The 25,370-nt window shown below is 50.6% G+C and overlaps 9 protein-coding genes across 9 annotated transcripts; 5 read left to right on the forward strand and 4 right to left on the reverse strand.

Annotated features, from left to right (window-relative positions):
* Nucleotides 1-3,427: 3,427 nt before the first annotated feature.
* On the reverse strand, nt 3,428-5,089 carry N7473_006995 (uncharacterized protein; the record flags this gene model as incomplete). Its single annotated transcript, XM_057152935.1, has 2 exons — nt 3,428-3,605; nt 3,906-5,089. 2 exons carry the CDS (start codon nt 5,087-5,089, stop codon nt 3,428-3,430), a joined length of 1,362 nt encoding a protein of 453 aa, XP_057007273.1.
* A 3,437-nt stretch (nt 5,090-8,526) lies between these two features.
* On the reverse strand, nt 8,527-10,376 carry N7473_006996 (uncharacterized protein; the record flags this gene model as incomplete). The annotated part of the gene is made up of 3 exons (XM_057152936.1): nt 8,527-8,953; nt 9,063-9,576; nt 9,773-10,376. Coding segments are annotated over 3 exons (1,329 nt in total), but the record flags the coding sequence as incomplete, so codon positions are not given.
* Nucleotides 10,377-11,228: 852 nt separating this feature from the next.
* On the forward strand, nt 11,229-12,576 carry lap1 (putative aminopeptidase; the record flags this gene model as incomplete). Its single annotated transcript, XM_057152937.1, has 3 exons — nt 11,229-11,423; nt 11,530-12,276; nt 12,343-12,576. 3 exons carry the CDS (start codon nt 11,229-11,231, stop codon nt 12,574-12,576), a joined length of 1,176 nt encoding a protein of 391 aa, XP_057007275.1.
* Nucleotides 12,577-13,403: 827 nt separating this feature from the next.
* N7473_006998 (DSD1 family PLP-dependent enzyme) lies at nt 13,404-14,507 on the forward strand (the record flags this gene model as incomplete). The annotated part of the gene is made up of 1 exon (XM_057152938.1): nt 13,404-14,507. The coding sequence occupies one exon, from the start codon at nt 13,404-13,406 to the stop codon at nt 14,505-14,507; it is 1,104 nt and encodes a 367-aa protein (XP_057007276.1).
* A 494-nt stretch (nt 14,508-15,001) lies between these two features.
* N7473_006999 (BTB/POZ domain-containing protein) lies at nt 15,002-15,897 on the forward strand (the record flags this gene model as incomplete). Its single annotated transcript, XM_057152939.1, has 2 exons — nt 15,002-15,145; nt 15,226-15,897. Coding segments are annotated over 2 exons (816 nt in total), but the record flags the coding sequence as incomplete, so codon positions are not given.
* A 657-nt stretch (nt 15,898-16,554) lies between these two features.
* On the forward strand, nt 16,555-17,665 carry N7473_007000 (BTB/POZ domain-containing protein; the record flags this gene model as incomplete). The annotated part of the gene is made up of 3 exons (XM_057152940.1): nt 16,555-16,661; nt 16,725-16,851; nt 16,913-17,665. The coding sequence occupies 3 exons, from the start codon at nt 16,555-16,557 to the stop codon at nt 17,663-17,665; spliced, it is 987 nt and encodes a 328-aa protein (XP_057007278.1).
* Nucleotides 17,666-17,820: 155 nt separating this feature from the next.
* N7473_007001 (putative cell wall organization protein/glutathione transferase (Gto3)) lies at nt 17,821-19,342 on the reverse strand. Its single transcript, XM_057152941.1, has 3 exons — nt 18,827-19,342; nt 18,302-18,766; nt 17,821-18,250 (listed from the first exon to the last, which is right to left on the reverse strand). The coding sequence occupies exons 1-3, from the start codon at nt 19,211-19,213 to the stop codon at nt 18,089-18,091; spliced, it is 1,014 nt and encodes a 337-aa protein (XP_057007279.1). The 5' UTR covers nt 19,214-19,342; the 3' UTR covers nt 17,821-18,088.
* An 892-nt stretch (nt 19,343-20,234) lies between these two features.
* On the forward strand, nt 20,235-21,435 carry N7473_007002 (SGNH/GDSL hydrolase family protein; the record flags this gene model as incomplete). Its single annotated transcript, XM_057152942.1, has 4 exons — nt 20,235-20,570; nt 20,634-20,725; nt 20,797-21,356; nt 21,407-21,435. 4 exons carry the CDS (start codon nt 20,235-20,237, stop codon nt 21,433-21,435), a joined length of 1,017 nt encoding a protein of 338 aa, XP_057007280.1.
* Nucleotides 21,436-21,851: 416 nt separating this feature from the next.
* On the reverse strand, nt 21,852-25,304 carry N7473_007003 (histone deacetylase hosB; the record flags this gene model as incomplete). Its single annotated transcript, XM_057152943.1, has 1 exon — nt 21,852-25,304. One exon carries the CDS (start codon nt 25,302-25,304, stop codon nt 21,852-21,854), a length of 3,453 nt encoding a protein of 1,150 aa, XP_057007281.1.
* Between the last annotated feature and the right edge of the window lie 66 nt (nt 25,305-25,370).

Below are 25,370 nucleotides of genomic sequence, written 5' to 3' on the forward strand. Positions count from 1 at the left end.
AACCAAATCGGCGGAAACGCCTTCTGGAAGAAAACCCTGCGGTAATGCGAGTGCATGGATTGCAGGGTGGCGGGCATGTGTATGTATGTGTCGTTGTCTTATCCGCCTAAACCTCTTTTAGGTAAGTGGATTGCTGATCAGTGCCCAAGCCATAGTAAGGCCATAGCATTTTGTGGGTAGGGCTTGTCCCAGTCATAGTGTGCTCACTCTTCTACTGCCTATATAGCGATCGAACTATAGACAGAGGAACAAGATTTAGCATAGGCTGTGATGTAAACCCAGCTACTTTGGGCATACACTAACTAAACGGTCCAGAATGGGAACTACACTGTGTACTACAACGCGGCAAAACTGACAATAAAAGAATAAAGAAGCTACAAGCACGAGATGAATTGAAACATTGGGCTGCCATTCTCTTGCTAGACTCGCGCAAAATCCGATAGTCTTGCCAGCGCATCATGAAACCCATTGATGAGATCATAGTTCCTCATTTCATTCTCATTCCTTTTCTTTTTCGTCTCGTGTCCCAAGCAGAGCCCCAGCACAGAGAGCTGTTCACTTTCTCCCCGAAGATTGTATCCTTTCCTCGCATTTCTAGTTCTAGTTCCAGCTAGCTGTTAGGTCGCATTGCATGAATGATCCCTTGCTGGAGGGAGCATGAACAGCTATGGACGAAGCTGAAATCAGCAATGAACCAGAGCCAGTCAGCTCAGCAGGGAATGGGAGTCAATCCGAGTACTGCTTCAAAAGAACCCTGGTTCGCAGGTCCCCGAGTCTCCCCCCGTCAGTAGCTTCGCCTCACGACTGCCAGTGCCAGCCACTCTGGGGGAGGAAGTGGGGGTGGCTATTGCCCTGGTCGCGCATTGTCCAACGAGCACCAACCACCCACCACCCCTCTTCTATAAAGCACCTACCTTTGGTAGTGCCTCCAAGGCCCTCCTAGGAGAGTGAAGCAATAGTGCATAGTGAGCATCACCATCGCCAATGGCTCCAATGTTGGGCCTCTGGGTAGCTATTTCGCCTCCATTTCGCCCTTTATGGTTGGGCATTCAGACATTAGTATCTGCACATTGTAAGGCCGACATGCAGCCACGTAGAGGTGCATGTTCTAAGGAGGGGCAGTCTGATGGTGAGAAACATTAGAAGAAGGGTTGAATGCTCTAACGGCGGAGGTGATGGTTCCATGGTTCACGAGTATGCGGCTAAAGAAGATGGGACTTGTGGCGAGGTGACAGAGGGGGAAATGGGGAATTGGGAATGGAGAGGGGGAAACTAAAGAAAGAGCCGAGCCGGTTCGGGGGCTGGGCCGCTTCAGCCCGGGCAAGCGGTTCCCCCGCACAAGCTTAACCAGCCTTAACCAGCCAGATCTAAGCCGAACACCTCCAAGGGTCTCCCAGGCCCCAATCCCGAGCCTGACGTGCTTGACATGCATACATGTATTTATTCATGCATCCAAAAGTCTTAGATGGGTATATGGCAGAGACAGGGCCATGCCATGATGACACCCCTGGTAGGTTCATGTCCTGACGTGCTTACAGCACACTACTGTAGATAACTTCGGTATCACATACCTTAGTGCCATCCTCGAACCATGGTTCCGAACTATACCCTAAAACCAACTAACAACCGCCTCTCCACTATTAATTCCCACTTAGCTCCAAGAGAATCCCCTTACCCGCCGCGATAAAAATATGTCAAAAGACAAAAGATTCATCCATAGCCAATCGATTTCCCGGCTCTGGCAGGTGAACCATAATTTGTACAGTAGAACCTGGTAGATCCCCACCACCGCCATAGCCACGTACAGCTCACTAGAGCACTGGCATATCACCAGCATGTGCTTTTTCACTACCTGGGCTAGCGTGGCTGTTCGCCTCATCTGATCTACCTGCCACTACCTACCAACATACATACATACCTAACGACCTAATCTACCAACCGACCCTGGCTCCTGTATGCGCCTCATCACGAACCATTGCTACCCACCCCTGATTGATCTTCTCCACGAGGTTTGTCGGTGTGCACGAGGTTGGGAAGAAGAAAGATATCCATCCCTGCTTCCTGTGAATGAAGCAGCGGTCAGGCTGTCGAGTCAAGAAGACTGCCTCCATCTATGCATCGCCAACAGAGCAACGCAGCTGGGCAGGAAGATCGTAGACCTCAATAGAGAGACATACATATTAAGATAGAGTAACACATTGATTTACGGGCAATAGCATCAATTCAATGTCATACAGTTAATATGCATCATGCTGTTTTGCTATCTTGCCCAGGTAGCTATATCGGCATACGAACATGTGGAGCATAATCCACGATCACCCAGTCCATTTCAAAATTGCAACCTTACCTTACGCCTCCTCATCCTCGTCCCAAGCTAGATATGCAAACTTGAATGCAGAATAAATCGCTTGCTCAGAATACCTTCACGGCTTCACCCTAAACATACCCAACAAAGCACAAGTCCATGTCCGGATGCTAATTCCTAGCCAATCAATTGCGCCAGGACGGGGATCGACCGCTACAAAAGCCGAGCTCCGAGCATGAACACGAACATGAACATGGATATGAGCATCAGCATGAATCTGGCCCTGAATCCTAAACCCAATTCGAAGCTGAGCCTAAATTTGGGCCGGGGTCTGGCCTTGACGGACTGCATAATCACAAGGTGGACATGACATGAACATGTCATGACCCTGAACTTAGTAATTGACGTGGACGTTGACATGACTCGCAGCTGCATCCAGCCGCAAAGTTCAAGCCCAGAGTTTCAGTCAAGAAGTCGAGACATTAGGTTTCTTTGTCCGAAAGAGGAAACTCAAGGCCCAGGCCCATGCCAAGTGTCGTCCACAATACCTAAAGTAGAAGAAGAAAAGGAGGAAGGATAAGAAGAGCCAGGTACGCTAAAAGAACGAACATCGTCATCATTTGCCAAGTCATAATATCGTTAACTCTCATGTCATGAGATCAAAATCCTTGCAATCCATGCACCACGTTACCCAAAACAGAAAAGAGACGGGAATAAAAGAAATTGCAATATACATGAAAAGTTTCAATGCCAGGTCCAGGGCTAGGGTCAGGGTTAGGTCCATCCAGCGAGGAAGGCAAGGCATTGCCAACTCACGGACCCATTCACCACCTGATGACCGACCCTCTTGTTCAGTTGTCATTGTCATTAGTAAAAAACCACCCATATCCATGTCCAAGTTCATTCCAACTTCCTCGGAAAAACGTCCCACACTGATGTGATGTGATATGATCTGTCTGCATGCATAATCTGTCGTAGTCATAATACTCGTCGTAGTAACGGGCATAGTCACATAGTTCACAAATCCAACCAGGAAAAAAGGAAGGAGCAAATCAAGTCCCTCCCACCAACCTGAATGAACTCCACAACCAAATGACGACGGGGCCCGTGACACGCGCCATATTACGCGGATCCTCGACGCTGCAGGACCTCACCGATCAAACGGCGCGGACCCATCCGTTCCAAGCTCCGCGATAGCGCTGACCCAGTAGGCAGCATCCAAGACCCACGGCGCTCGTGGTGCCATCGTCGGCGGATGCAGTCGTCTACGAGTGTGATGAGGCCTGTTGCGACGATGACGCTAGAGAAAATATTAGTGTGGGCTCGGACGAAGAGGTGGGTGGCGGAGGTAAGTCAAGTCAAAGTCTGGATGGGAAGGGAAGTGGAAAGAAAGTAGAGGTGGACAGGGCAGGGCAGCAATGGTGATGAAAGAAAGATGAAACCAGCCAAGAAAGAAGCGAACCGGGTCATAACCGCCAACAAAAAAAAAGAGTGAAGACATATCACACGAGCCCCCTCTCCCAACAACACAAAAAGAAACAGAAATAGCAATGAGGGGCAAAAGCGAACGGTCAAGTCAGTCAGGAGTAGTCCCACTTACTCGGCAACATCAGGCATCCGTTCATACACAGTGGGGTCACTAATCCACAAACTAGACGGTGGCACCCAACCACCCTTACTCTCCTCCTCAACCGCCTCCAACGGCGTCAAAATATCCGGCACCAAATGCGCAATCGTCTTTCCCGAGCGCATATCAACCAAATAATACGAAACCTCCCTTAAATCCCCCTCGCGCCGACACTCACAGCGCCACTGGTACTTTGTACTCCAGTACTCGTACTCGTAGCGCTTAGCGCCCGGTCCGCCGCGGCGCTTGAGTTCGACGTGAGCGTAATTGGAGAATTCGAGGAGGATCGTGTCGGCGAGAGTTTTCTCATGCGAGGATGAAGATGAAGGGGATAGTTCTTGGCTGGCGAGTTCGTCGACCAGGGCTTGGAGATCGTTTTTCTTCCCAGGCCCGTATCCGGAGTCTTGACGCTTGAGTTGGTCTATCATCGGTACGTGGGCGTGGTGGGTATTACTACCGCTAGAACTGGGTCGGAAACTGGCTAGCATGGTGCTCCAGGAGCGGCGGAAGACGGGGCGGCGGTCGTGTGGGGGGTTTGTTTCTTTGCGGATTGAGTGGCAGACCTCGCGGCCGGAGTCGCGACAGTATCTGCGGAAAGAAAATTTGCGGGAGAACAGGTCGTACATGCGGAGGTGGAAGAGGATGACGTCTTGTTGGTAGCCGTCGCGGCAGGGGACGACTGTGTCGACGCGGAGGTTCATGTTGCCGTCTATGGTGGCGTCGTCGTGGCGGATGAGGAGGCGGCGGGTTGATGGGAAGAGATTTGCAAAGGAGGATGGTGTTGATGCGAGGGCATCTGATGGGAAGGATTCTTCTCTGTCGTCGACTTCGAAGACGGCTTCTTCGGGTTCGATGTGGGCTTTGGAATGTGTTGTGGAGGCGTATGTTGAGACGGAGGCGTGAGAGACTCGTTGATATTCTTCTTCTTCTTCTTCTTCTTCATCATCCTCGTCTTCTTCTTCTTCGACGGAGACTGAAATGGGGATCTCGTCGAGGTACTCATACTCCGGCCATTTTTGATATCTGGGGCCGGACATGGCCCGTTCGCTTAGCAGGGTTGGTGCTGTGCTTTTTGATCGATCCGAAGCAGCTGTATCTGTTGAGCTGGAACTGCCACCGCTGCCAGCGCGATCTTGACAGGATTTGTAGGAGCCCATGTTGGTTGATATAGGTGTGGATGTATGTTAGTGTGGGTGATTAGATAGAACAACTTCACTCAGCGACGAGCAGCTAGTCGAAGAGATGTTCAAGTAGGCGCGAGGAGAGACACAAGTAGTCCGCCAATGCAAGCGACTGTCGGAAATATATCCAAGACAAGATAAAATGAAGGACCCGTTCAAGTCCTGACAACGAAGCAAGGGGAGGCGTGGATGCAAGATATCAAATCTTAATCTTCCCTCAATATCACAGGGGAAATCACGTTTCAGACGATCGGATTCGGAAGGGTTGTTGTGGTTATCCCAGCGATCGAGCAAAGAAGAGACCGGATTCTTACGGTTAAGTACAGGTCTGGAGGAATGGCGAGGCGAGACAGTAAGTTGTTCAGAAAAATTCTATGGTCGAATTGTCAAATTCCCATGACGCAGTTGGTGGCATCGACAGAAGTGACTGGCATGGAACGAGAAGCCGGAAGGGGCCGACAGGGCGAGATGAAAAACACACGTTCGTTGATCTTTTGTCGGGGCTGTTAGGGTGTTTAGGGTGTTATTATTCTCACACCACTCGAGCTCGAGCCAGCCTCGGGAATAATAGGCAGACAATATGGGCAAGAGAATAAGTAGGGAGACCTGATTTCCCCAAAAATCATATGATGGTTGCTTTGTCGCGTGGTAAATATCTGATTCTCGGGAACCCGAGGAGAAGGATCGCAAAGGCCAGCGCGGGAATTAGGCAAAAGGAGCGCTAGCAGGGGCCTTGCGGTAAGCGGAAGGATCCCAAAGTGGTGAGATTGCGACGGTAAGAAGCAAGGAAAGAATTAGGACTGGATGCCTCGTTTAATTTTGGGGGCCGTAGTATGGAAGAATAAGAATTGAAGGATTCCCTGGTGGAGACGAAGAGTCGTGGATGGGGAAAAATAAAAGTTGAAAGGAGGGGTGAGGCCCGAAGAAGCAAGTGAGGGTGGGCAGAACTGCGATTAGTCCAATCGTCTATTATTCGGGAGAAAGGATGATGGATTCACAGCCCTTGAGAACGGGGCGAGTTGGTACAACCAGTGAGATAGACGAGAAGATGAAGAGGAAGAATGTAATACTACTGTAGGTACAGAAGTCATTCGAAGTAGTTGGGACATGAAGCCAAACGAATCAGTCCGCCTAGCCGGTTTATGTGTTTTTGCTTTTGGGTTGGCCAGCGAACGACCAACAATATCCTCACGAGGGGCCTAACTTTACGAGTCTAATAGTGGGCCAGTCTAGATGATGAGTACATTTTCATGGCGCATGACATTGTAGACTCCCTGATCTCTGTCTGTGTAGGTTACTGTGGTTACTCTAAAAGTATACCTACAACTATACGAGGAAATCAAAGTATACTCACTCCTCCCTCCGACCTTGTCCGTCTAAAACACACTTTCTTCTCGTCCTTGACACTTTAACTAACTACTTTTACCAGGACCTTGATAATATCCTCAACACAATATGTAACAACCAAATTCCCCCACCCTCGCCCTCCCCCTAACGCCTCGCGTCACACAAAGCCCAATTCAGGCCGCGACACCAGATCCCAACCCAACCCAATTCAACAAATCACACCCGATCAAACCCGCAACGCGAACCAAAAAGAGAATGTCCACGATCGTGTCTCTACTTCCGTCCCCACCTAGCTTCCTTCCTTCCTTCCTTCTTGCCTCACGGCGGCGAAAAGAAAAGAGTATGGATGGGTGTGGTAAAAGCAACAAAGCACCCTATAGGAATAAACACCCCCGAATCCGAATCCCGCGGCGCCCGCGGTAGGAAGAAGAGCAAGGCGAGTACTCTGTGGACAGACACATCTACATACATCCAAATCCACGGACACCAAAATCAAGCCGCGGTTTGCGTTAGTCCAGCTCTACGAGTGACATCTGTTATAGTTGGTTGGTTATAGCAGTCACTTAGTGGGTAGGTTCGTTGGCAGTCCTCGGTGAGTGTGAGTGTGTCGGGCCTTCATTCGCCGGGGACAGGCACGCCCATCCATACAAACCGAAGGGCAAGCACTAAGCAGGGCCCTGGCATTATTGGCACCACGCTCTCCATCCACACTGGTCTCCCCTCCACACCCCCATGCGATCAAAGACAAAGGGAAGGTGGGGTGGGTAGCCAGTCAGCGGAAGGGGCACGAGCGTGGAACGGGGTCTGGACACGAGAATGTGGTATTCTGGAAAGGAACTAGGGCAGGATCCTCCAAGCAGGATAGCAGGGAGCATGATCTTATTATGCTCATATGTCATGTCATGAGCTCTAATCTAAGTCTGTGCTTGACTGGACACGGAGAATTTGGGGATGGGCGCGTGCGAGAGACAGGGTCTGATCGGCGGGTGAGCAGGATATTAGTCCATTAAGAATGCCTACAAGGCCTAGTAAAGGTAGGGTTTTTGGTTTCCGTACTGCTACACAGAACACTACAGGAATTAGAAGGTAGTTCCAGAACTACACTACCGTCTAGTCTACCGTCTAGTCTTCTTCGATGATGTACTATGTGCATATCTCCGGGCTCTGTGGTTCGAGAAGCGCAACGGTATGTTGCAGGTTGAGAAGAGAATGTGGGACGTCATAGATGGATAATTTTGTCTAGTGTTTACTGTCTAGTGTTGACTAGTAGTCGTCCTACAGTAGATATCTATCTAGTCTTGGTGGGGGTCGCGGTCCGATCCGGTTCCGATTGTGATGTTGAACTGGATGAACCTGAGATTGAACTACTACGACACGCCGGGGTAAAGGTCTCATCTGATATAAGAGTATAGCCGATTCTAGTAGAACGAATTACTTCTGTACTGTAGATTACAAAATCAACAGCAGTAATCTCATACCCTGCCTACTTGTTTACACACATTATACTGTTTTAGATCTATTCAACATACCACTCCAGTTTCATAACCAGAACCAGCTTCTTCGCGAATATGCAAACAAATCCCGAAATCCCGATGGGGTCGAATCCTGCATACTGATACAGAATATAGCCTTGGCTTCTACATCCCTTCCAAGCCCACCCCATCGTCATTCCCATTCCCATTCCGATCTGATAACTCGAATTCCAAGAGTCCAGTTCCAGGACAGTTATGCAACCCGCCACACATGACGACACCGATCGTCAAGTGCACGGACATAAGTTGCAACTTTGTGGGGACAATCGTCAAGGGATCATCTCGATCAAGGTGTTCGTGTTCGTGCAAGTACCGTAGTTCTTTGGCGATCGTCTACGACTACGAGGTCAAACTTGGAGGGTTCGCGGGCCATATCCACGTTTTTCATCCTTGACCGCTACTCTTTGATCTTGCGACTTGGATCATAGATTCTGACGATGGCTGTGCCAAACTCACCTCGCCAAGCCAAACTCATCCAAAAGCTGGTAATAACCGTGGAGAAGATCTATATGATTCTTCTTGCGGCTTGGCAAGAAATCATCTCAATGAAAATCATATATATGAGAATCCAAAAAAAAAGAATAAAACAGATGAAATCCCTAGCAAGTCCAGTCTTGACCAGTCTAGCCCACGCCCCTGTAACAAACCCATAATAAAAGAATGTACGTTGTAACCGAAGAAGCGGAGATTATGATCCTAGGTGCAGAGAACCGAATAAACACCGAGAAGAGATCAGCCTCGCACGCGGCATTAAACCTGCGCATAGAGAGGCTGCGGGAGCTCCTCGCCAGGCTTGATCAACTCCTCTGCACGGCAGGTCGGATGCGTGACGAGTCCAGCACGACTACCCGGGACCGGCGGGCGGAAGCCCACATAGGCCTCTCGACGAGCGGGCTCTCCCACAGTGACGGACCAGGTATGCAAGCCGTAGTAGGAGGCGATGGAGTGCACGAGCCAGCGACTAGTATTAACAAGAAGAGAGTCCGTCAGTGCTGGAAACTACGAAAAAGCACAGGGACTCTCCACTAGAGAGGGGGGGGAGAGAGAGAGAGAGAGAGAAGCACACTCACCCAAAACCAGCAGCCCGGTCCTCAACCAAACTCTCAAACACCATCTTCTCACCATCCCGTTCATGATGCAGATTCATCTGCGCCCGCATTTGCTGCAACTTCTGCACCCGCTCCGGCGCATCATGCATCTGACCATTCCTCCCCACAAAAACAATCTCATCCTCCGAGTCCTCAGCCTCGATCTCCGGCGCATCAGCCAAACCCTCGCTCGCTAAGAAGACCTGCTTATCATTCCACTGGCGGATGAAAAGACGGATATCATCTTCCAGATCTTGCAGCATGCCGCGGGCGGCGCGCGCATGCTTGAGCTTCAACCGTAGGTCCTTGGGGACGCGGTGCTTCAAGAGTATCTGCGCGTTCTTGCGGGCGGAGTGGTGGTCGGCCATCTTTGCGTAGTGGACGTCCCAGAGCGGAGCGAGATAGTATGGCATCGGGTCGTGGCGGGGATATGTAGGTTGGATAGTCCAGTCATGTGGGGATGGGGGTTCGGCCCACGGGTTGTGTAGCAGGCGGTCTTTGGGAAGGAGGAGTCAGCTTTCCCATTGTCCAGCTTCGTGTAGTTTCATGTCCTCGTGGCCTATGGCCCACGACCAGTATGCGACTATGCGACTGCTAGGCGGTGATGGCATAGGTCATGGGTCATAGGTCTCAGGTCATGGGATCGGGGCATCATGATCGAGTATCATCAACTCGTGGCTCCGGGTGCATACCGTTTTCCCATCGCTGCCGCCGCCGACTTCCATCCTTGCCCTTGAGCAGGGCCTCGCGCCGTTTCGAGCTATCCCGACTCAAGGGTTCGCGTCGCCGGAAGCTGACCGTCGGTGGGCGAGACTCGGCCGAGGACACCACCTTGACTTGAGACGTCACGGTCGGAATCTGGTCATCGATGGGGATGGTCAACGAGACGGTGGTACCGCGTAGGCTGGAACGCGAGGGTGTGGAAGCCGGTTCTGCTCGGATTGTGGTTGTGGACTCGGAGAGGGTCAAATCCTGCAATGAAGCCACAGCCTGCTCAGTCCACGCGGAGATAGCCAGGGTCTGCTGCGGCGAGAGGCTGCCCTGGGCAGCATCAGGCCGGAGCCTGGGATGAATGGCCATGGTTGTTAGGGGATCTATCGATAAGTTTGGGTGATCAATGCAAAGGGGGATTGGATAAGAATAGAGTGAGAGGTATAAGAGATCGGAGTCCCCTTGGAGTACAGAGGGACCCTGAGAGAGGGGGAAGATAACGAGATAAAGGCGCGTCCCCCTCCCAAATCTACACGGGATACACGAAGCGCGCTGATTCGCGGGAAGTGGATCGGTGATTGAGTGACTCAGACAGGCAGTCGATGACTGACAGTGGCTGTCAGTGACGCGGTGGAAGCCCTTGCCCTAGTTTCCGGTTTGGGGAGTATTGGAACTCGGTCTTGGCAAGGAAACCCTGGTCAAGGAGAGTAACCTTGTCTTTGAATGGAGGAAATCTTGAAATGGTTCTGGTAGATCCACGGTCCTCATACATAGATCTTGCAATGATCGTACTTTCAAGATCGTATCTGCGATGATATCAGGGCAATACGATAGGATGAATGTGAGGCGCACATATCGCTATCTCCGACCATGAGTAGTAGTGCATGAGTCACGGGCATCCGAGCTGCCGGCCAGCAAGTGGAGTCATTCAACTTCTCCGCTCTCCAATCCCCACGCGGAGAGACGATCCTCGCATCGTATTATTCCTGCCGAGGATAAGTGGTGATTTTGTTTTGGCAGGTGAGTAATAGTTCGTCGCGTGCAATTCGTATTTCTGAATGCAAAATAGAAAATATAGGGAAAATCCACGATTGAAAATCTCTCAAAGTAAACAAAAAAGGGATCCATCATCGCAAGGCGCAGTCTCTCCCTGATCCAAGACATCCAGTTTATCCAGTGTAACTTTCCATAGCGAGTTAGCGCGGGGAGAGTCCGAAAAGGGGCTTGGCAGGAATCGATAGTCGCCTCAGCCTGCAGTTGGGTGCCAAGGGCGCGTGATACCTCTTCTTCTCCTCTCGGCCCCCAATCATCTTTACCAATCCCAATCTCTCTGGCCTGGTACCTGACGAGGCTGACTCGGACCTACAAAACCAACCTTCCTTCCTCGTAGACCTGTGTTTATCTTCGTATTATTATTCTCATCATTATCTCCCAGCTATGAAGTTCCTCACCCCGCTGGCGCTCAGCGCGACCGCCTCGACCGCCTTGGCGGCGGTCATTCCTCCACAGGGCCTACAGGCTCCTCTCGGCCCGTCAATCGTCCAGAACACCCAGCAGACCAAATGGTTGATTGAATTGGCTCCATACCGGACACGATGGGTCACCGAAGAGGAGAAGTGGGCGCTGAAATTGGTGAGTCTGAAAGCCTTCCCAGGTGCTCTCTTATCGAGGGACTGTCGACTGCTTGTTTACTGCCCAACGAGCGCGAGCGCATCGGCTGACCAATACAACTCTACAGGACGGCGTCAACTTCATCGATGTCACCGATGAATTCCAATCCGGTGCCTACGGTGCCCTCCACACCACGCGCATCGTCCGCTACCCCGGCCAAATGTACCACGAACAAGAGATCAGCCCTCTGGCTGCCGACCTGTCCAAGGCCAACATGAGGAAGAACCTCGAGCACTTCACCTCCTTCCACACCCGCTACTACAAGTCTCACTACGGTATCGAGTCTGCCGAGTGGCTCTTCTCCCAAGTCAGCGAGGTTGTCTCCGAGTCTGGTGCCACCGAGTACGGTGCCTCGGTCGAGCGCTTCGCTCACCCATGGGGTCAATTCAGTATTATCGCCCGCATCCCGGGCCAGACTAACAACACGGTCGTCCTGGGCGCGCATCAGGATAGCATCAACCTGTTCCTGCCGTCCATTCTCGCCGCACCCGGCGCTGATGACGATGGAAGTGGGACTGTGACTATCCTCGAGACCCTTCGGGCCCTGCTGCGGTCCGAGGCGATTGTCAAGGGCCAGGCGACTAACACCATCGAGTTCCACTGGTATTCTGCAGAGGAAGGTGGTCTGCTCGGCTCCCAGGCGGTTTACTCCAAGTACAAGAAGGACCTGCGCGAGGTCAAGGCCATGCTGCAGCAGGACATGACCGGTTACGTTCAGGGTACTCTCGATGCCGGTCAGAAGGAGTCTGTCGGTGTGATTGTCGATTATGTCGACCAGGGTCTTACCGCATTCATCAAGCAGGTCATTACCACCGTACGTATCTCGCTTAACTCATCACCGTTAATTCTCCCTTCATTACTAACCATCTCCCCTAACTAGTACTGCGACGTCCCCTACGTCGAAACAAAGTGCGGCTACGCCTGCTCCGACCACGCCTCCGCTAGCCGCTTTGGTTACCCATCCGCCTTCGTCATCGAATCTCAATTTGAGAACTCGGACAAGAAAATCCATAGCACGGACGATCTGATCAAGTACCTCAGCTTCGATCACATGCTGCAGCACGCAAAGATGAGCTTGGCTTTTGCCTATGAGTTGGCCTTTGCTTCCTTGTAGATGATTTTCTGTTCTGTTCTTACGATGATGATTTTTTATCTGTCTTGTTCGCATTCGCTTTGGATGATTTCCTTGGGTTGGGCGTTGTGCGAGATATACCTTTTTGGCTTTTAGTTTATGGGTTACGAACGGGGATGATCGATTTTTAGTCCTGGCGGCATGTGTTATATTGCGCCGGCTTTGGACTGGTGGGATTGGGCCCTATTGATAGTTCAATTGATTTCCTCGATTCGGGTTCTTGAGGTCTTGATCTAGTGATTGCAGACCATAAGTTGTAGAATTCAATGTGCTGCTAACCTCACCTAAAGTCTACCCAAAAGACCATTTAAGAGACACAAACAGACTGATCCATGGGCGTGTCGCCAACCTCCCCAGCGTCCAATCGACAATATTCACTGGCCCAATTTCTCGGCGACACTTTTTAGAGTAAACTCCCCTGAGATGATTGTGTCAGCAAATGCTTTACTCTATTAACACGAAGCAACACGAAGCTATGGTAACATCCCCAAGCCCCCACGAGGCCTAGCCGATCAAATTATGGGTCTATATGGGGACATCCCACTTTCCAGCGCGGGGGTGTACCACTTATACCGTGGGCAACTCTCGAATCAGCGATCGGAGGGTGACCGAGGGGTAAAGGGTGGGATTTGGAGTTGGATACAACATAAGATGACTCTGCCGATCGGTTGAGAGTGCATGTTACAGTGCCCCTTGCATCCACATTATAAATTGGGAGAGTTCCAGCGTCCAATTCCCGCCTCTTCAAACCAAACCCCGACCAAACCAGCATCACAATTGACATCCACGTTACCAGCTTGAACTTCAAAATGGAGACTCCCAAAGTCGGCGACAAGATCGCCGATATCGACACACCGTCTATGATCGTTGATCTCGACCTAATGGAGGGTAACATCAAAAAACTCATGGACAAACTACTCCCGACAGGCCTTGACATTCGTCCTCATCTAAAGACAACCAAGAGCGCTATTCTCGCGACCAAGCTCGCCAAAGCCGGTGCCAAGGGCGGGTGCGTTACAAAGGTCAGCGAAGCTGAAGTCATTGCCGCCGCTGGCTTCGACGATCTACACATAACCTGTCCGATCGTTGGGCCCGCCAAAGTGAGGAGATTGGCGGAACTGTTCCGAAAGTATCGGCAAGTCAGGATCGTGGTTGATTCTGAGATCGGTGCATCTGCTATCAACGATGCTCTGTCGAAATCAGGCATTGAAGAGCCTATTCTCACGCTGATCGATCTTGATGTTGGTCTTCATCGTACTGGTGTTAAGCCCGGAGAACCGGCGATGGAATTAATCAAGTACGTCGGCGGACTGAAATATCTCAAGATCATCGGTGTCCAGGGGTATGAGGGCCATCTACAACATCTGCACGACTACGAAGACCGGAAGAGTCAATGTCTAGAGTCGATGCGTATTCTCACTAGTACCGCCGAGTCTTTCCGGCAGGCTGGTTTCAATATTGAAGTTGTCACCACTGGAGGCACGGGTACAGCCGAGTTCTGCGCTTCTGTGCCCGGCGTGACTGAACTCCAACCTGGTTCTTTCATCTTCATGGATACAGACTACCGCAACGCTGTTGGTACATTCTACTCGAACAGTTTGACGATATTGTCGACCGTTGTTAGCAAACAGGGTCCGAGGGCTGTGACTATTGATGCGGGGTTGAAGTCTTTGACTACGGATAGTGGGATGGCTGAGTGCAGTGACGAGCGGTACAAGTATAGTGAGTTTGGTGATGAGCAGGGCTCGCTGGTTTGGGAGGAGGGGACGCCTGATTTGGATGTTGGGGATCGCGTTATGATTATTCCTAGTCATATTGACCCGACGATTAATCTGCATGATGTTTATTATTCTTATCGGGGAGGAGTTATTGAGGAGATTTGGCCTGTTGATTCGAGAGGGAAGGTGCAATAGGTTGTGAGTTGAGTGTATGGACTTCGGGCCTAATAAGGATTCTGACCACGATGGAAGGCTCCATTGTTATCTAGAGACATTTTGGAAACGTCGCAAACGCAATGCAATGCAGATAATGAAACATCCTGTTACAGGTACCTACCGCTCTCTAACGGCTCGTTCCGCCATGCATTGGAATGTACCTCACTGGGTTTGCTTTTCTTATGAATCCAAATAACCCACTTAGTGAACCTAACCACCTTTCCTCCTCAAACTACAGCTTCTTCACCTCGAAGATGCCAAATCCTCGCGTCCCCTCTACAAGGGCTCCACTTCCACCAAGAGAGAAGACAACTGATGGAAGAACACTGGGGGCACTAGGGATTTCGACAAATTCTCCCTCGTCTGCACCTCCCCTCCCAAAACGAGCCAAACTAGAACATAAAACAATAGATAACATGGTCAAAAAGTCAGCACCTCGCCCTTCCTAAACATTTTCTACTATCTGTTAAGATTGCTCACATACTCTCAGCGTATACTTCAGTGAAGAATGTAGCGACTTGACAATTGTTTGTGGGGACAAGGTTCTCAAAGCGCATAGGCTGGTTGTCTGTTCTCAGTCAGATTACTTCCGAAAAGCCTGTTGCGGCATATTCAAGGTAGTATCACTTGTACATGCTCTGTATGAGCAATAGAGTCCTATGATTTGATACTGATTGGTACTTGATGGTGATATCAGGAAGCTCATCAGCCAATCAAATTCCCCGATAAACATCCCACTGTAATGGAAAAGGTCCTGGGGTATTTCTACACTGGCGACTACACTCTGAAACTGGGGTCTGGTCGTTGTTCAGCGACGAGCAGTTCAAAAAACATCAGACACCAGCAATCACCTTCCAGTGCCGCTAGGCCGGTTGTTCTGGTGGATAACTCTTCGTTCCCGGCAAGCATGGCACTCTCTCAGTCTACTTCGAGTAGCCTTATCCCCGTTGGAAGCAACGAGGTGGACATTGAGCCTTCCCCAACAAGAAACCTAGCACTATTTCATGCGAGAGTGTATGGAGAGGGCGATTACGTCTTAGTCGAGGGCCTCAAAACCATGACCCAAGCCGAGTTCACTACTGATCTCACAAAGAGCTTGACAAAGGAGGACCCAAAGACGGCGGCACTTGATGAAACACTGGAAGAGCTCTATTCAACTCGAGCTAACTACTATTCACTGAGGTGTATTGCAATCCGCCAAATTGTGGAAAACATACATGTTGTTTCTGTCAAGCATGGTGTACCCCTACGAAAGTCCATGAAGTCCATTCCTGATTTTGCGTTCGATTTATGCATGGCACTTATGAAGGAGAAATGTTCTTTTGAAATCTCACCCGGAGGTCAAGCCGTCTTGCGCGGAAAAAGCTAATCTTGCACCGAAAGCCCCTAATACTTCTCGGATAAAAGTTAAAGGCACTCGAAGGTTAGGCCGCTAACCCTGTGAGAATCGAACCGCAACCGGACCATCATGAACGCTGCTAGCTAAGGACCGGTCAGATTTGATAGCTTTCAAATACAGAGGTAGAAATCGAAGCATCTCCCCAAATACATCTCGGTCTCCCAAGTCATTTGTATGTAAATCTTATATATCCGCCATTAAAGTAATCTGCTAGGCCTACCAGGGTGTTGGTAGTAAGATATAAGCAGTGGAAAATTAATGACGAAAAAACTATTCTTCATGTGAGATCAAGACCATCCGATCATTCTTCAGCCTCTCCTTGAGCCTGTACCTGAGCAAGGACAAACGAAGGAGTCCTGGTTGGCAGGTATCTAGAGGGCGACAAGTCAACCTGATATCAGCACATCACATGAGCACGACTGGGCAACTCCATTTCCCCAAAAAGGCAGGCAGACCTCCCATCTCTCACTTCCACATCTTCCTTCCTCTTGAGTTGTCCTTGACCCCCTCCCAGGTATTGCACCGACTCACTTTCTTCAGATCACAAGGTTCATCATCATCTCACCTTACACCCTCGCCTTAGATTCGACGACCAGGATTATTTTCAACTCCTCCAAGCCTTCCAAAATGCCGAAGAGGAAGAATATGGAAGGCACGTCCAGATCTGGGTTCGTTCTCCCTCAATCAATTTTCTCGATGCACAAAAATGATACCACGGATCGAATCGTAAAAAGGTGAGTGCTCATCTTACTTTGAATTTAGGGTCATGGAGACTCTCCTGTGCTAACTCTCTTTAGCGCCTACCTCAGCCCAGACTACAGCGATATGGAAATCATTTGTCGAGACGTGGTTTTCCATGCACACAAAGTGATTATTTGCCCCCAGTCTGAATACTTCAAGACGGCTTGCTCCAGCGGCTTCAAGGTACCATCCTTCGCATCAAGAAGTTTATAGTATTTTGCTAATGCGTGGCTATTCGGATCAGGAATCCCAGGAGCCAATTCGACTCCCCGACACAGAGCCGGCATTGATGAAGAAGGTGCTAGAGTTTTTCTACACTGGTGAATACACTTTCGACTTCAAGACGGCGAATGGGAGCAGCAAACCTCATACGTCTAGTCTGCACCATGCTAGTGTGGGTCAGTCCGGCTCGGTACCTCTCGCAACACCCAATACTGGACCAAGTGAGCCCGTACCGTGCGTGCAGCAATCTTCAATCACTACGAGTGGGACAAACCCCGAGGGTGCCACGCACCAGTCCGAAGTCAATCCAAATCAATCCCAAGAAAATGCCTCTTCTTCGGGCACTCCTGTTACTAGTGAAAACCCCACCGACACAGGCTCTTACGATCAATTTGTCGCTTACTGCCTCACAAACCCAGCATACTTCCACGTCCGGATGTACGCAGAAGCAGACTACTTTATGATCGATAACCTGAAACAAGCAGCAATCAGCGCCTTTGAGAAGGACTTCGCAATATACCCGAGGAAGAAAACATTTGAAGAGACGATTCGAGAGCTCTACTCGATTCGAGCTGATTACCAACCGCTAAGAGAAGTCGCAATCGAGATGCTTGTGGGGTACATGCATTCTACTCCCAAGCGTGTCCCATTTATCTATTTCGATTTCATGGATTCTAACCCCGACTTTACGCTTGATCTGTGCATGGCGCTCGTTCCTATTGGAGTCCGACCTCTTGCTAATACCCGGAAAGCGCCGACAACCAGCCCTACCTAGTGGTATCTAAGTTCATCCTTATTCTACAAGAAGTCCCGCTATCTCTTCTTTGGGAGGGTCAGACTCGAACCTCAGAAGGACGAGGCGAGGACTATGCTACCCGGATAATACGACTCGAGATGACCATCTTCCAGACGAGAAATAAGGCGGGATGATATTTTCATTTGCTTATTCCATATCACATTTGACTACTCTCTATCTTTAAAAAGTGACACATACTTCTGAAACCTTTCATTTGAAGAGAGCTCGTTTCTTGGCATGCCAGCCTGACTGCCCTTTTTATTGCACACGCCTAGTAGAAAGATACATTCCAATATGTGCGCCGATAAGCCATGTTGTTTGAAACTATGGGTCAAGTTTCAAGATTCGGATTTTACTTGGCATGAGAGGTCATGGAGCTTTCGACTTGACTATCACTTTTCACTACACGCCAGGAAGCGTAGATTCGTGTTCCAACACCGCAGGATGCTTCACACCTCCAACCACCAACTTACTCCAATCTCTCTGGACCCCTTCCTCTACATCAGGGAAAGGCCCCATTGGAGTGATAGCCTTGGGATTAATATCATAGTGACTCTTCGTGTACTGTAAACAATTAGCTCTCATCCTACAAGATTCCTTCAAGGCATCACGTACGTTCTCTTTGATATGTTTGAAATTCGTCGACGCTCTCGCTGCTTCGACATCCCAATACATCCCCTTTATCCAATTATTAAGGACAGGATAATCATGTCGAATAGTCCCCAAGTTACACTTGAAATGCTGCACATAGACAGTGTCAAAGCGGATCAAGGTCGCATACAATCGAATATCGAGTTCTGTCATCGTTGGGCCTAGCACAAAGGGTCCACCGTGTTGAGCTATGATGTGCTCGAGTTTGTTCAATGCTCCAAACACAGGGATGATGTTCTTATCGTAGACCTCTTGTGATGGTGCAAAGCCCGCTTTGTAGACGCCAATGTTGAGGTCTGACTGCATCCACGGGCTAATCGCATCAATCTTAGCACGAAGATCGACGGGATAAAGATCAATCTCTGCAAGCGATGGAGGCAACAGCTCATTGAAAGCCGTAGGAAGCCAGCGAAGTAACTCAGCACTTTCCTACCCATTACACACCCGATCAGCACAATAACCTTCACTAAAGAGCCACAAGCGACTTACATTACAAACAACGGTCGCACTCTTCTTATCCCACAATAACGGAACCGAATACCGACCCTTATACTCCGGATCTGCCCGGAAATAGATCTTATGCAGAAAATCTTCTCCAAAGAGGTGATCGACTGTCGCGCCGGGGTACTCATCATCGGAACTGGGGAAACACCATCCTGGCCAGCCTTTCTCGTCACCCTTGGGGTATGGCTTTACAATACTGATATCGATGAATTCGGTTAGTCCTTTGAGATGGCGGATGAAATTTACGCGGTGGGCGAAGGGACAGAAGAGTCCTATGTAGAGGTGATAGCGGCCTTGTTCGGCGGGGAATTGGGTGCTGGGGATGACGCCATGCCAGCCATCGGATGTTGCGGGTTTGTGGATTTCAGACATCAGGGGCAGTAGAGAGTAAGCAGATTGTTGGTCTAAGGATGGTTGGAGAAACGATGATATGTCTTAATTGGGAGAATGAGAGAAAGTGTTTGAATGAGAGAAAGTGTTTGAATGAGAGAAAGTGTTTGAGGTGCATAAATGGGTGGAAGTGGTGGGTAGAAACGATGATTGATGTCTAATCTCGCTAGTTGCCGTTTAGTCTCGCCAGTTGATAAGTAACGAAACCCGCTGGTCAATTTCTTTCCTCCAACATGAACATTTAAGACGATAGCTCAATGGAGCTCAATGGTACCTCGGTGTATCCCAATAATATACTACTACATACAAGGTCTAACCATCGATCATCCGATCTTCTGCGGCTCAGCGAAGATCCCAGTCCAAGTTAGATTCTATCGCCGAATGGAACTACTGTTACTGTTGTGCTTGACGGGCTAAGACCGTTACCCATTGCCGATCCGATCCAGGGGTCCAACCCACCAAGCTCCCAAGACTCGGCTATGGCTCAAGGCGCAGCAAGCCCAGACCATAATCATAGAAGCCATGGATATGCTCAGCCTTCGCGTCCCTAGCCATAGCGATTTGCAATAAAAGACAATTTGCCCGAGGACCACTAACCCAATCCAGCCACACTAACCCCTCTAGCGCCGTGCTCGAACCCAATGGCCCATCATGACCCATATCCACTTCTCATTCGTGCTAACGAGGCTTGATCAGATCATAGGGAGAGCACGGTTTCCCAAGACCCAGAGACCAAGCTAAATGTTTCTGTTGCATTGTCTATCAATGCCAAGTGCGAGCTTGACCATCGCTTAGTTACTGCGGACCAGCCATTGGAAGCACTAGTCTCAGGCAGACAGATTAGCGCAACTGCCAATCATTAAGAAGATTTGATTTAAGTTGGTGGGTGCATGGCGGGAGGACCCTGAATTTGAATTTCTTAAACTGATCGACAACCGACAACCTTTCAGATTCACCCCCTTACGTCGGCGACTGGGTGTCACTGTCTAGGCACAGTATCGCCATGTGGCACTCGACGCCCATACCTTGGGTTGTCCATTGTTGTCTGACATGGCTGGTCTTGCTGGTTACGCTCGCGACCGCCGAGCGTCTGCCTGGTGATGTGATTTCCAGGTCAAGGAGCTTGATTGAAGGAATTGAGAAGAGCTCGTCCGTGTTGCAGAAACGCGACAATGGGACTTTTCTGTTGCGGATTATGCCGCTGGGCGCGTCGATTACATTGGGTTATGGGTCGACGGATCACAATGGGTATCGAAAGCCGTTGCGGCAGCAGCTTCGGTATGCGGGGTGGCAGGTGAACATGATTGGGAGTTTGAGGAATGGGACTATGCATGATAATGTAAGTGAGATCAAAATAGTAATGAAAGGGGTTGTTAAGATTAATACTAACAATTTTGAATAGGAACACGATGGCCATTTTGGGTACAGAATCGACCAATTGGAAGATAAAACCCAAAAGACCATCCTCGAAAAACCAAACCTGATATTAATCAAGTAAACTCATCTCCTCGGCACTTTCATTTGAATATTTCAGGTTCAAGTAAACTAACAGCTATTCAAAAAAGCGCCGGCACAAACGACGCAATCCAAAACCACCTCATAACCACCGCCGCCATGCGCATGAACACTCTCCTAGACACCCTCTACACCAGCATCCCAAACACAACAATAATCCTCTCAACGCTCCTCCCAAACAAAAAACAACCCGACCGCGTGCTCCAAATCAGCACTCAATACCGGGAACTAGTCTCCCTGCGCCGAGCCCAAAACGACCGCATCGTCCTGGCCGACATGGGCTCTTTCATCAAAGAGAGCCAATTAGTCGATGGCACGCACCCGGACGATGAAGGGTATCGGGATATGGCGGCTGTGTGGTGGGCTGCTATCCAGCAAGCTGTGAAGGAGGGATTTATTGAGTATGCTGCTGGTACGGGGATGGATGGGAGGGTTAGTGTGAGTGTGGAGGGGGAGTTAGATGGGGGGGATAGTGTTAGTGATCCTGTTTTGCCGGTTTATAGTACGGCGGCGGCGGCGGCAGCGCAGACGGGGGTTGTGAAAGCTACGGGTATGGGGGGTGGGAGGGGGAGAGATGGGATGAGAGGGGGAGGGTTGCTGGTTTTTACTGGTAAGTGTGCTTCTCCTTTTCAGGCTGGGATAGATGCTAATCTGTTACAGTGGGCATTGTTCTCTCCGTTTTGGCGTGATGGTGATCATGATGTACACTTTTTAGGTGTACAATAATTGTATAGTGCATCTATACTTAGAGGCAGGCGTTGGGCGTTTCCGATATACGGGCATCTTGAGAGGTACATATGGGACCGTACGCCATCCTAGCTGATACCATCGGCAAAGACACGTTTATAGAGCGAGGTTAAACCAAGTAAATAGACATCAAATCATACATACATTTCTACATGGGATAACCAGTCCTTAAACGAAGTAAAAAGGAACAATCGATCAACAGATCTTAAAAGAAAGAGGCCTAACACGAAGAACACCCAAACCACAAACACCAACAAACAATCCCAAACGAAAACCAAAACAGAAACAGAAACACCATCACCAAAGATAACAAGAGGGGGGTATATGACGCAAAATCCGGAAACCGTCAACGCCATACTCAATTGGGAGGGTGATTATGGTAAGACCGGCCATCCTGGAACCCAGGGTGTGCAGGTGGCTGGAATGATCGATTGTCCTGTCCTGGGTTCGTCTGTTGGTGACCAGGCGGGGCGAAGGGGATAGGACTGCTGGATGTAAAAACAGGGAGACCTTGCTTGGTCTGTCCCGCGGCCATTGGCGGAGTGTAGGTATTTGATTGTGGACCCGGTAGGTCGGGGGGTTGAGTAAGATTTGGCGTGAATGGCGGGGATGTGTTGGTATCAAAGTGGGTGGATGGCTGGAATGTTGATTCTGGAACATAGGGTGCAGATGGTTGTGGCGCTGCGAAATCTTGCATGGTTGTGTCCATGATACTGGACTCGGCTGACTCCCATGGTGAAGGGATTGATAGCGTCTCGGCCTTCTCTTGTTTCACCGCATCACCCATAGGAGGGAGAGGCGGGGAGCTGCTTGGTGCGACGGAGGAGCGTGCAGATGATGCCTTGCTACGAGGAGTCTTCGTACCACTGGGCTTTCTGGGAGATCTGGCAGGGGACTTTGGAGTCTTAGCCGCGTAGGATTTGCGGTCATCAGCCGCCTTTTTCTCGCGAGCTGCCTGCTCTTCTGGGGTTGGCACGACCAGCTTGATCCGACGAAGACCAGCGGAGAGGTTCTCGACGTCATTAGCCGAGGCTTCATCGGAAAGCTTCGAGGGCAGATAAGCAGTTGGTACTTTGGGTACTGGCGGTTGCTTCCTGGGGCTTGCGGAACGTCTGGGGGTGCCTGCTCGTGAACCTCCACTTGTCTTGCGCACACCGACACTCTTTGAAGGAGTGGTCGTGGCTGCGGTTTCTATCACGAGTGTTGGATTTCCAGAGCCGTCCAAATCGCCCATAGTGATTGGCTCAGTTGATGTTGTGCTAGTGTTGGTACTCTTCCTGCGGCTTGCATCCACAGATGGAGACAACTCTCCCGATGGATCAGGCAGGTCATTTCCGTCAATCGTTCTGCGACGGTTCTTGCGCATAGCCTGCTGCCGGGGTGTCGCTGGTCTCGGTGAGAAGGGTGTTGGAGACTTTCCCTTTCGCACTCGTAGCTGTCGCTTCTCCTCTGGGGCCGGGGGAGGTGGACACGCCGCGATTTTGACACCTTCCAAAGCTAATTGGCGATCTCGTCGCTGACGGGATGCCTCCGCATTTAAATCTTCTGGCCGACAGCTCATGGTCTGGCGGCTCTTATCGGGAATGAGAATCTTGGATAGCTCATAGGCTGCAGTCGCCCAGTCAACCTGTGGAGGAGGGGGTAGGATTGGGCTAATTCCTGTATGAGAGCCGAAAGACCTGCGGTCCCGAACAGTGAGGACCTTTGCATCGAATGATTTTGTAGAAGCGAGGAAGGTAGGTGATGATTTCTCGCGCTTGATTTGTGGGGACATGAGAGCCTCGAGTTCGGAGAGGTGATCTGCAGACCACCACTTGCTCTCGTATTCGAGGTGTGAAGGAGCAGACTCATTCGAAGATGCATTAGAATCGCCCAGACCAGCAAGGTGACTGAGGACACCGCTAGTCAAAGCTCGGTCACTATAGCCACCTTCCAAGACGCTGATCACACGTCCATCCACACCAAGACCCTCTTCCTGGGACATACGCACAACGTCGGCTGTAAAACGAGCGTAGAATTCAGTTGGAACGTTGACTTTGTGCCGCTGCATCCCAGTGCCTTCCCATTCACTGGCATCGAAACCCGCTGAGATGAAGATGGCAGCCTTGGGAGCAGGCCCGCCGGGAGTTTCAGACAGTCTCTGGGACTGAGCACGCAGGAATTTGCGAGCTTTGTAGATCAATGTAATGTAACGGGTCCGATACAGTTCCCAAAATTCTGCTTCGGTCTCCCATGTCTCCAAATGGACATTCCAAACGGATTGGCCATGCGCACCATCAACACATACACTCGCATTGCGCACTTTTTCTGGGTCGCCGCCCTCGCAAGGGTAAGAGTTGATATCATGGAGACTGTAGTATCCGATTGCGGTTTTCTTGTAGGCTGGCGCATTCCGCGGGGCCATCGACGCTTTGTAATTGTGGTCCCATACAATGTCCTGAGAGCCATCGCCGTGATGTAAATCGAAATCCAAGATAGCTGCATGGGTTAGGCCATGGTTCATTGCCGCATAAGAAATCCCAACAAGAACATTGTTGACCCAGCAAAAGCCCGAAGGGAAATCAGCCGAGCAATGGTGACCCGGTGGTCGAATGCATACAAAAGCACGTGTCGTTGGACCTTGACCAAAGACCGCATCAATGCCGTCGCATACTCCACCTAGCGCACCCTGGAATGCATCCAGCGATTCGGAGCACAAGTAGAGATCACCAGTGTGAAGTTGCGGCCCATTGACAGCACTATCACTGCCCTCACCGCGTGGTCGAGCGAGTTCCTTCCCACTCAACGCCAGCCGTGACTCGGCGACATCACACATACTCTTTAGATCCGTCATCCACTGATTCCCATGGACATGCGTGACAGCACTATCTTGAAGGGGCAGCGAGCGCGACGTCTTGCGAATCTGGAAAGGCGGCGGAGGAAGCAAATGTAGATCTAGATCAGGGCGTGGCGCAAATTGCTCTCCCTCATGTCGACGACCCATACGAATGTACGCCGCAGATATTCCCAAAACACAAGCACGAATGCGCTCCGGTCTCTCCACGATCGAGGCTAGCACTGCCTTTGAAGCGCGGGGCCGCGAGAATCGGTGGCCGTAGCAGGCATCATGAACCACCACCACCGTTTTAGACTTGAGATCCACAACTTGGTGCAGGTCGACCTCTTTGCGAAAGTGTTCTGCTGCTACCGACGCTGCTGTCGGGAGTTGCGCCTCTGTGGGGGAGAATGTTCGGCGCGGAGGCATCGCGGGCGAGGTCGAGGTCGTTGGAGAACCAGGGTAATTGGCGGAGGATCGTCGCGATGAGGCTGGAACCGGGGATGTGGGACCAGTTGATCTCAGCGACGCAGCGGATGGGCGTTTCTGGAGTGCGGGGGTCGACTTGCGGCGCTCGTCGCGTAGAGAACTGGAGCTGGGGGTACGTTGTGGTATGGGCGCGTGAACACCGGCGATCGCGGGACCGGTAGGTTGGGACACAGATCGTAGGGATGTAGTAGAAGGACGTTTCTGGAGTGTTGGAACTGGTCTGCCGTGGTCGTCACGTAGAGAACTAGAGTTGGAGTTGGAGGCGCGTTTCGGTGTCGGCGCGCGGTCGACGGCGATAGCGATGGGGGGACTAGGTCGCGACAGGCCATCGTGGGGAGGTGAGATGGACGGAGATGTAGGTAAAGGAATGGCAGCGGCATTTGCCAGGGTCAAACGATTCAAAGAGTCGGTCAAATCACAATGGGACGGGGTAGTTGCCGTAGTATTTGGGTCGTTATCAATGAACCGTGGAGGCGGATCACCCTGAGGGGGTTTGGAGGGGTCCATGATGCAAGAGGAGCATAGAGCGGGGACCACGAAGACAAGCACACGTGTATGTAGATAGAAGAGACC

Source organism: Penicillium subrubescens, assembly GCF_028828155.1.
Source record: "Penicillium subrubescens strain IBT 31985 chromosome Unknown utg000005l_segment0_segment0, whole genome shotgun sequence".
NCBI lineage: Eukaryota > Fungi > Ascomycota > Eurotiomycetes > Eurotiales > Aspergillaceae > Penicillium > Penicillium subrubescens.

Bases quoted from the DNA above. Each gene is read 5' to 3' on its own strand.
- N7473_007001 (XM_057152941.1), bottom strand. From the start codon at position 19,213: ATGTCTGAAATCCACAAACCCGCAACATCCGATGGCTGGCATGGCGTC. The intron at 18,767-18,826 runs GTAAGTCGCTTG...TGTAATGGGTAG, and splicing joins GTGCGACCGTTGTTTGTAAT to GAAAGTGCTGAGTTACTTCG. The intron at 18,251-18,301 runs GTACGTGATGCC...AATTGTTTACAG, and splicing joins TCAAACATATCAAAGAGAAC to TACACGAAGAGTCACTATGA.